The following is a 9,907-nucleotide window of genomic DNA, read 5'->3' as shown; positions in this document are numbered from 1 at the left end:
AGCTCACCTGAGCTCCGACAAGCCCGAGCGGGCAGATCACCAAAACCGGCGCCGCCGATCCAGTCCGGGCCACCCGACAACTGACCGAGCCCTGGCAGGCCCAGATCTGGGCCCACAAGCCCAGATCCGGCCAAACCCTAGCCGCCAGCAGCCCATCGGCGACCGGCCGACGCACGAGGCGCCGCACCGCCAGAAGCAGCTAGCGGCCGGAGCAGCAGAGCCGCGCCGGCCAGGGGCCACCGCGCCGCACCGCCGTGCGGGCGCGACCCGCCCCAGCGAACCTGCCCGACGAGCGGGAGGGAGCGTCCAGGGACGCGCTCGTCGATGTGTCGCCGCCGCGACCGGAAGGCCGGCCAGAGCGCGGCCCGGGTGCAGCGGACGGAGCAGCATCGCCGGACTTCGCCGCCGCCGCGTGTCGGGGACCGCCCCGTCGGGCCGCCTCGCGCGCGGGGAAGAGAAGATCCGCCGCCGCCGGCACCGCGCGGGCTTTGCCCGGCGGCTCTCGCCGGCGGCGGCGGCGGGGGGAGGGTGGGGGGAGAGGGCGCGGGCTGGAGGAGGGTGGGGCGCCCCGGTCGCCTCGGGGGGGGGGGGCGACGGGAGCCGCAATTGCAATTGTTGATACTCCCTTCTATATATTTGGTCCAACTTATGACTGAATTCCTGTGCCACTACAACCGTTTCTTTTTCTTCGAAATGAGGGTAGCGCCTCAGGCAGTGCAACGATTGATGCACACGCAGCGTGGTCTTCAGTTGACAAGAAGCTTAGCCATGGCCTGCGCATCAACTTCAATGGCGGCCGTATCTTTCCCAGCCACAGTTTGATCGTCTTGAGCCTGAGGTGGAGCAGCTAAGCCGAGCCATCTCTGCAGGCCCTTCCGGACGTTTTCGCTGTCGTCGGTTCGGTCGCGGAAGCTCTCCATGTCCTCGTTCATGCCCGCGATGCCCGACAGGATCAGCTCCCTCTGCCAGTTCTCGATCCGCGGGAAGTCGCAGTACTTCTCCCCGAACTCGTACATCTTCAGAGGTTCCACGCCGCCGATGTCGTGGGTGTACTTCTTGGGCACGCCGGCGGCCTCCCTGGCGCGGTAATGCTCCTCCACGGACTGCAGCATCTCCTCCACCGGCGGCAGCGCCCACCGGCCGGACAGCACCTGCGCGATCCACTTTCCCTGCGCCTCGAAGAACCACGGAATAAGAACCTTCCTCGGCACGCCCACGAAGGAGAGCGACGGCGCCAGGGACGGCGGGAACACGTGCTCGAACAGCGGGCCGACGCGGTTGTCGTCCACGGTCACCGCGCCGCCCGTGTCCAGGAACGGGAACGAGTAGGTGTACCCCGTGCCGTACATGACCGTGTCCGCGACGACGCTTGAGCCGTCAGCGAACACCACGCGCCCGTCGGCGTGCAGCTGGTCTACCTGCGGGTGGAGGTGCAGGTTGGCGTGGTTGGCCAGCATCTTGGACATGGCCGGCGTCATGGCTTCCTCCGTGGACTTGGCCGTGAGGTGCACCTCCTTGGCCACGCGGCGCAGGTCCAGCGCGATGTCCTTGCCGCTGTCCCCGCACCCGACCATCACCACCACCTCGCCGCGGAACGGCTCCGGCGTCCGGTACGAGTGGCTGTGCATCTGCCTCCGCAGCCACTCCTCCATGCCTTTGATGCGCGGGAGCTGCGGCTGCGAGTAGTGGCCCGTGGCCACCACCACGGCGTCGAACACCTCCTCCTTCTCGTTGCCATCGCCGAGGTGCACGGATCTCACCGCCCACTGACGTGTCGACGGCGACGACGGCATGGTCTCGGCGACGCGCAGGACGCGGGTGTTGAGCCTGACGGCGTCCATGAGCCCGAACGCGTCGCAGAAGTCCCGGAGGTAGCAGTACATCTCCCGGTGGACGGGATAGCGGCGCGGGTCTCGGCCGGCGACACCGTGCCTTGGCAGGAACTGGAAGTCGGAGAACCCCATGGCCTCCCGTGGACTGATGAGGCGGAGGCAGGCGTACATGCTGCCGGGCACGCGCACCGGCACCGCGGCCCCGAGCGGGTCGTCGCCGTCGGTCCTCGGGTCGTACAGCCACTGCCCGCCGACGTCGGCGCTCTGCTCCATGACCGTGACGGCGTGGCCCTCCCGCCGCAGCTCGCGCGCAGCCGCCATACCGGCCATGCCGGCTCCCACCACGCACACATTCTTGGACTGCAGTTGCAGCTGCAGTGACTGCTCGGCGTCGCCTGCCGAAACCATGCCGGTCACCGCGCGCTAACGATCGAGCTAAGGGGTTTATAGAAGTATAGGTCGAGCTGGACACGATCGAGCGGCTGAGCGAGCTAGACTTGAGTAGGAATACTATGTTTTTCGTTTTTCCTTAATTTTCCAGTGAAGACTAAGCTAGTAAGCTAGCTTTGATATAGTGGCAGAGTTTGAGTACAATAACACTACTATACTGGACTACTTATATATACTACATAGCAAAAAAAAAAAAAAAAAAAAAAAAGAGAGAGAGTAGGCAGTGCCGTCTGCAGTTCGGTAGTGTGAAGGTGTGCATAAACTGCCACGATCGACATCGACCCTAACAAGCTTGGCAATGAAGTAATCTGGTCCCTTCAGATAAAAGTGATCTCTACTGAGTATATCATATTCATGCTACTGCAGGTAGATTACGATGCACACTTGCCCTCTTTTGCGAGATCTGCAAACCCACAAACGGAAAAGACCACGACATGACAAGGGGATCTACTACAAAACATAGCGGGAAATGACAAACTAAACGCTCCATTTCATTTGTGTCCCTGTCTTTTAAAACTCGCCTCTGATTACAATCAATCACAACTTTATCGATACAGTACACAAATAAAACCATATCGGTTTGTTAGGCCTGCCGGTGACGGGTGACAGCACACGCAATGGCACAAGCAACCAATCAACCAAACATTCACCAGTTTGGTCGATAGTGCTTTATTCATATATACAATGATCCACGAGGACCACGAGCCCGTAGCAATTTTCACCTCAGTCGTGGAGGCGATTTGATTCAACATTGATTTAACAAAAAAAGTGTGATAAGGATGGAAAGTATACAGAAAAGATATTGGAGAATAATAAAAGTGATGAAATTTACAAACGGTTTGGGAACAAATTAAACATACTTGTCTCTTCAGAAAAGCCTTAAATTAAACCGGTAGAAACTTGATTTAACTAAATTTCACTGGTTGATTTCGTTAATATACTCAAGTAACACCATCCCAAAAGAGAATAAGGAATACACAAGTAACTACCTTTGTGTCACCTCAAAATTTACAGTTTCATCAATCGAGCTTCAGAACATGCTAATGCACTGACGACCAACTATACCTCTACAGTCCACACCCTGCTCCAACACCCCCTTACATTTCGTATTTCCTTCTCACACTTCAGCTAAGGATGCAGACGGCTGAACTCTCCCTCGTTCGTGCCAGAACTCGAATTCAGCCTGCTATCCACCGGCGTGTTCATCCGAGACCGCCGCTTCGTCGCGACAAGGAGGGGGTCCTTCTCCTCTTCATCCATGGCGACGAGATCATACATGTCACCTCCCTGGAAAACCGGGTGCACGTACGCGTCCTTCAGGTACGCTCTAAGGTTCAGGGTCGGGTCAGTCGCGCGTTGCAGGGTGTCCTTCACCATGGCTTCCTGCAAAAATATGGAAACTGTTCTTTCTTAGCATTCGATACGATATGAACAGCATCTGCGATTCGGTATCATCAAGAATATGGGTTCTGATCCTGCCTGCAAGGGGAATTTTATGTACGCCGGTTCGAACCGGCCCTTGCAGACGTAGTGGAACCATATGGTCAGGACAGGAAGAGGAAGAAGGGCGAAAGTTGACTTCTCTGCTTCCTGTGTGCTCAGCAGTCCAAGCAGGAGGATCTGCGACACGATTAACGCGATGATGATTCGTCTGTGCACGTCTGGCCAGAACTGCGCACAACTCTCGTATTGCTGGTTATAGACATTGATGATCTTGCAACAAGGAAACACACACAAAAAAATGACGAATTAATTGATATATATGTTGGGATGTCCAGAAATATGCCAGAAAGACCGCAAAAAAATAGAAGTAAAACATGCTGCTGAAAGAGCAGAGAGATAATGTGAGTGAACAAGATCACTTGAACTGGAGGACAGATTTGTACCTGGTGTCTGAAAACAAGATAGGCAAGGCTGAAGAAGACTATGATGAAAGGAAGAAGAATTGGTGTCACAACTGCATATACAAGCCCGAGGAGGAAGTAGAGTTGTATTCGCGGTTCATTGGACCCGAAATCCAGGCTCCCAGGGTCCATGGCCTGATCGCGGTCTTGATCAGTTCTCACCAAGAAAGTGTTCTTTATGTGGAACATGACCAACGGCTTCAACCTTAGAACTTCAGCAGCAATGCCGGACCATCCATCCACCATTATGTATGTGATGAAAAATGTTGCTTTCATGGGAATCGATTCTCCAATAGTCTCTGGAATCCTTGTGACAACCAAAGTAGACGAAAATTTTAGGCAGGTATTTCACCCCTTGTTATGATAGGGATATAAAAATGCGTAAAACAACTGCAAAATTTAGCTTACTTGTTGGCGGACTGATGGATAAAAGTGTCCAGCTGTTGGAACGCTGTTCCGGTTATTACACTCCCCAAGAATACATTGACGAAAAGGAACAGGAAGTATTTCGATGCGGTCCTCCTGTCTAATCCAGAGAGTGATATGTGTCCTTCAATCTTGCTCATGGTCATGAGAATTGTTGGCAGAATTATAAGGAATAGTTTTAAAGCGATTCCTGGCAAGAAACCTTGTATAATTGACCTCAGAGAATTTCTGCAATTGTCAACGAAACTTAGATTCAGAAAGGCAGCATCTTATAAACATGGAGCCTGGATTATGTAGTTTTAGCCTTCTAGCTATACATAAATTTTTGCTTCTGCACTTTGTTGTTCAGCAAAGAAATCAAAATTCTACCATAAAACAACAAAGCAATAGCACTCACCGTTGTATTATAGGTTTCAAGAAAGGAAGCACCCGCTCAATATCGTCTAGATTTGCCAAGGATTGGACCAATGCAATTGGTACCATGAAGAAAAAATGTCAGGAAAAAGAGCGCAACGGTCATGATAAGCCTCCTAACCGAGAGAGAAACAAAAGGTATCGCGAGATTAGGCCAGTAAACATCGCGAGGTTCCGGAGCCCACTCGGTTATCCACACAGTTGGGTTACTTGTCTGCTGCGTTTGTGCACAAACAGCAGCCCCCACTGACTTTTGAAAGACACAAATGCCGCCGGCATAATAGCACTAGGATCACTGACCACTTTCTCTCTCTCCTCATCTTCCTGCAATTAACAAGATTTACTAATATGCTCATTTATACATAAGGGAAGATATGAGGATCTATGCCCTATGCAGCGGAATTAAAGGGGAGACTGTTGTGTGACAGTATGATGACACTATTGAAGACGATGAAATGAAAAGTGACTAGTACCTGTTTACATAGCTCCTCAATTGTTGTCCTGTAGTATTCTACGGCCTCCACTTTTTTCCCCCAAAGACCCCACAGTCCTGTCTATAACAGACGTAGTTTAGTCATACCACAAGGCAAATTAGAGCATACACAAAAGTAACTTATGATGAAGCTACAAGTGCATGCTTTGAAAAGTAGGAAGCTTACCTTTATAGTTGGATTCTTCTCAGGATTTTTAGCGTGCTGATTTTCATAGTAGACCAGCCAGTTTTGCAAGCCTGCCTTCTTCTCAACTAAACTGGCAAGGGTGTTTGCATTGTATACAACCTAATGATATATATATGCTAACCCAGTTACTACAAAAGTGAAACAAATTAATTCCTCTCACTAACAGAGGAAAGAAAGAAAAGATACTTCTGGGACTACAGGTGCTTGAATTGGGAGGCAAGCAAATGATTTCACTAGTTGAAGGATACATATTCGGTTCGAGAGTAAAACCTGATGGCTGAGATAATGATCACGATGATTCACAGCAAAGAAATGCTGAACATGCTCACTAACTGTTTCGTCTGAGTCCTCTGGTATATTTCTCACAAGTACCTAAATAAGGCAGAAAAAGTTATGACCAAGAACTTGAGAAATTTTGCACTCTAAATTATAATGTGCTAGAGTAAATTACGAAGCAACACGTAAGATGAAAAATTCACATTCATGTCTACTGAGTTTTGTAACACCTAAACAAAACTGGCACCAAAAAGATATCTTACCGTGAATTGATCAGGCCGCCGTTTCTGATTGGCAAGAAAGCGCAGTCTCATAGTTGTTATAACCTTATACTCATGGTACAAGACGTAAAACGTCCAAAAGGTAAATACATAAGCCATCAAAATGTGTGCCCAAAACCTACCAAAACATTCAACAGTTCAGAGAAAATATGAGCCAAAGTGAAGTCACATGAGAAGATTAGAAGGATAGAATTTGTAGCTATATAGTCAGGAAATGCATGGGCAACAATAATTTTTGGAGTTCAGGATATCATAGAGAAGTTGTGCGCGTTTTGCTCAAATACATGTTGTCTGCATATGGTTTTCCAGAAAACATTTCCAGTTCAGTGTATCTCTAAAGCACAAACTTACTCCAAGTATCCAGCCACTCAATAGTGTAGCCTTTAGCAGTCCGAGCTTGGTACTTTAGTTGGTTAAAAATTAATTTTCAAGGATCTTTTGGTAAAAAAAACTAACCTCTGGAATAACATTAGCACAAGGAAAAATATTTTTTCGTAATCCTCTGAATTTTTATGAATGTGTAAGTTAGAACATGAGTCATTTTTAAATGGTTATGTTTGGATAAATTTCTAACATAAGTTAGGACAGTTTCAATTGGTCATCGTTTCTGTTAAGTTAGTATGACTTAACCGTATAAATTCTTTGAGCTAAATCTGTTTGAAGTGTATGAGGACAGAACCAAGTCTTTCTTTATTCTTAGAAAGTAAAAAATAGCATGTAAGGGCACATTGGTATAGAACTTGGAACATATCTGCAAAACTCAAACATCCGACTACCAGCTTATCAAAATATAGTCAAACAAGGGAAAGACTTAAAATATCTAATAAATGTACTTAGGAACTTCAAATATTCTAATTAGAATATATGCAACTATATGAGGTGTAGGAACCTTGGAATGCTTGGCGACATGTAACTCATAACTTTTTTTTTTTTTTTGAAACGGTAACTCATAACTATTCAAAGAAACAAATTATGATTCATACTGGTTGCACGTGCCAAATAGTAAAGCACATGAATGGAGTAAACACGCTATACCTTTTTGAACCTGTTCCAATATTCGATATCGAAAGCTTGTCAATTTGATCGTAACTTAGGTTCTTTTCATCTTCTAAAGTTCCACTAGTCCAATTGACTGGAACTAGGACCGAGAATGCCAGCACAGCTATTGGCACAAATAATTTTAAACTGCGAAGCAAGAGAACAATGCACCATTAGTCAACATAAAATGTCTCGGTTACAAACAATATAGGAATGCATATGTCCATCTGAGGACATCACAAAATGGTGATGCAACTAGAAGTCAACTTCACCATTTTGGAACTTGGAAGACATGAAAGTGTATGCAATTATTGCAGCGAAGCGAGAATTGAGAAACATTGATATCATGCTCACCCTAGAAGATAGATGCGAACATATACTGCTGAGTCTAGTCCTGCATGCTCGATTAACTCAGGTTCTGGCATTTTTAGCGCCGCAGGCATCCAATTAAGAAACCGCATATATGTTGACACATCGGCATTCACAAACTTTGATAAGGCAGCTCCTATATGTCTTGGGCTGCTTCTTGTCCCTTTGAGGTACCATTTTGGAAAGTAAACCCGATCGTTAATAGGTTGTATCCTCAGAACCGCAAACGCAAGAAGGAAACCCAATGCAGATAATATGTTTATCCCAGCAGCAACACCAATGTCGTTGAGGGAAGCCATATCTCTAGAGAGTCTCACTCCAGAATATGCATCACAGGGAAGTGGCTAACTGCAGGACTAAATATCTGCATAGAAAAGAAAAAAAATGATAAAAAATAAAATTAAATTAAAACAATGCAGTGGTCAGAAATGGAAGTGGGCAATGATCATTAGCATTAGCAACTCAGCTGTCCCAGTAGAGCATGAGATGGCCTACTTCAATGCATATCGAAATTCCATAGCACAGATAGCTGTACAATACAAAATGAGAACCTATCTATTGCGATTTCTAATCAATGCAGCACTAATGTTTCTCGAGCTTGCTAATTGATAGTTCAATGATGTATGACCTTACAAGAAAATTAACCTTCAGATTTACCCATACACAGAATTGAGCAGACAGTGTCAAAGCAAGCAGCCGACCCAATTGTCTGTAACAGCTAGGAACCGAACAAACAATGCTCAAGAAAGTGTCTGCATTCTCTCTCAACCCTCCAGTTAGCGGATAAATTCAGGATTCAGATGTGAGCCCGTGATCTTGATCGATCTAGGCTCCCGGGAGTTCCATTTCGCTGCTGAAATGGATTCGCTACAGGCAAGAAACATCAGTGGTTAATGAACGTACCGCGCCGTTATTGCCGACGTCGTCGCCACTCGACCATGTCGTGGCCGAGCGCCGCCGCCGGAACGAAGGAGCAGCAGAGATGGGGGCGGCGCCGGGTGTCCGCGCGCGTTGAGAGGAGCTGGAGCAGCAGGAGGGCACGTTTTAGGAGGTGAAAGAACGAGAGAGATTGCAACGCCGGCCGTTGCCGCTTTTCTTGCTAGGGGATGGTTTGGATATTGATTCTTCAACCGGCCTGGAAGATCAGAACGAAGACGACTAGTACGACGGCGACGTGCCGGCACGACGACGCGGTCGCCTCGTCTCGGCTGGCGCCTCCACTTGTTTCGGCTCCGCGGAAACAACGACGTGATCGAGGAGGGACGGCGCTTCTCAAGTCTCAACTTTTTTTATTTGAGACGGCTTTTATCCAGGGGAGATGCCTGCATCAGGGGCTCTTCACTTCACGCATGAGCTCCACTCTAAGAAGCAAGAGGGCTTTTACTTCTTAAACTCGACTTCGAGAAAGCCTTCGATAGAGTCAATTGGGACTTTCTCCAAGAGATTCTGCTCGGAAAGGGTTTTTCGGGTATGATGGTGCATAGACTTATGCAGTTGGTCAAGGGAGGCCAAACCGCGATTAATATCAACGACGAGATTGGTCCGTTCTTCCGAAACGCCAGGGGAGTGCGTCAGGGGGGACCCCCTCTCCCCCATCCTCTTCGACTTCCTGGTGGACGGCTTTGCCGCTATGCTCTCTAGGGCATCCGCGGCGGGGCACATCCAAGGAGTCGTCGACCACCTCATTCCAGGGGGAGTGACCCATCTGCAATACGCGGATGACGCTTTGGTGTTAATCAAACCCTCGCCGCTGGGTATCGCCAACCTCAAGACACTTCTTCTCTGCTTCGAGAACATGTCGGGTCTAAAGATTAACTTCGAAAAAAGTGAGGTACTGGTGACTGGGGTCACCGAAGAGGCGCAGCTCGAGGTTGCCCAACTTCTCAACTGCAAGCTTGGCAGTTTTCCCATGCACTACTTAGAGCATCTCCAACAGAAGCTGTAAATATCGGCGCGCTATACGTCCCTTCCGACGCGCTGTAAACGTTTGCCGCGTGTTTTGACGAACTTTCCCCCGCCGGACGCGCCAAAATACAGCGCCTGCGCGGGCGGTGAAATTGGGCCTCCTGCGGACGCGCTAAAATACAGCGCGCGCCGTCACGCGAACGGCTAGTTTTTTTGTATATCATTCGAAACGGATCAAACAATTCAAACAAAATTACGGAAATTTAACCGAAATTACGAAATATATTAAAAGTTCGACAAATACCGACATTTTATTTAAACTAAACTAAACT

At 48.5% G+C, this 9,907-nt stretch overlaps 1 protein-coding gene and 1 pseudogene across 1 annotated transcript; both read right to left on the bottom strand.

Moving 5' to 3' along the window:
* Positions 1-746: 746 nt before the first annotated feature.
* Positions 747-2,240, bottom strand: LOC124672312 (flavin-containing monooxygenase FMO GS-OX-like 8). The gene has a single exon (XM_047208562.1). It carries the CDS (start codon positions 2,238-2,240, stop codon positions 747-749), a length of 1,494 nt encoding a protein of 497 aa, XP_047064518.1.
* A 1,050-nt stretch (positions 2,241-3,290) lies between these two features.
* On the bottom strand, positions 3,291-7,969 carry LOC124675604 (annotated as a pseudogene).
* Between the last annotated feature and the right edge of the window lie 1,938 nt (positions 7,970-9,907).

Source organism: Lolium rigidum, chromosome 7 (assembly GCF_022539505.1).
Source record: "Lolium rigidum isolate FL_2022 chromosome 7, APGP_CSIRO_Lrig_0.1, whole genome shotgun sequence".
NCBI lineage: Eukaryota > Viridiplantae > Streptophyta > Magnoliopsida > Poales > Poaceae > Lolium > Lolium rigidum.
Note: the sequence above shows the minus strand (reverse complement) of the source record. Positions and strands in the feature narration are given on the sequence as shown.

Coding starts and splice junctions, on each gene's coding strand:
- LOC124672312 (XM_047208562.1), bottom strand. CDS start 2,240: ATGGTTTCGGCAGGCGACGCCGAGCAGTCACTGCAGCTGCAACTGCAG.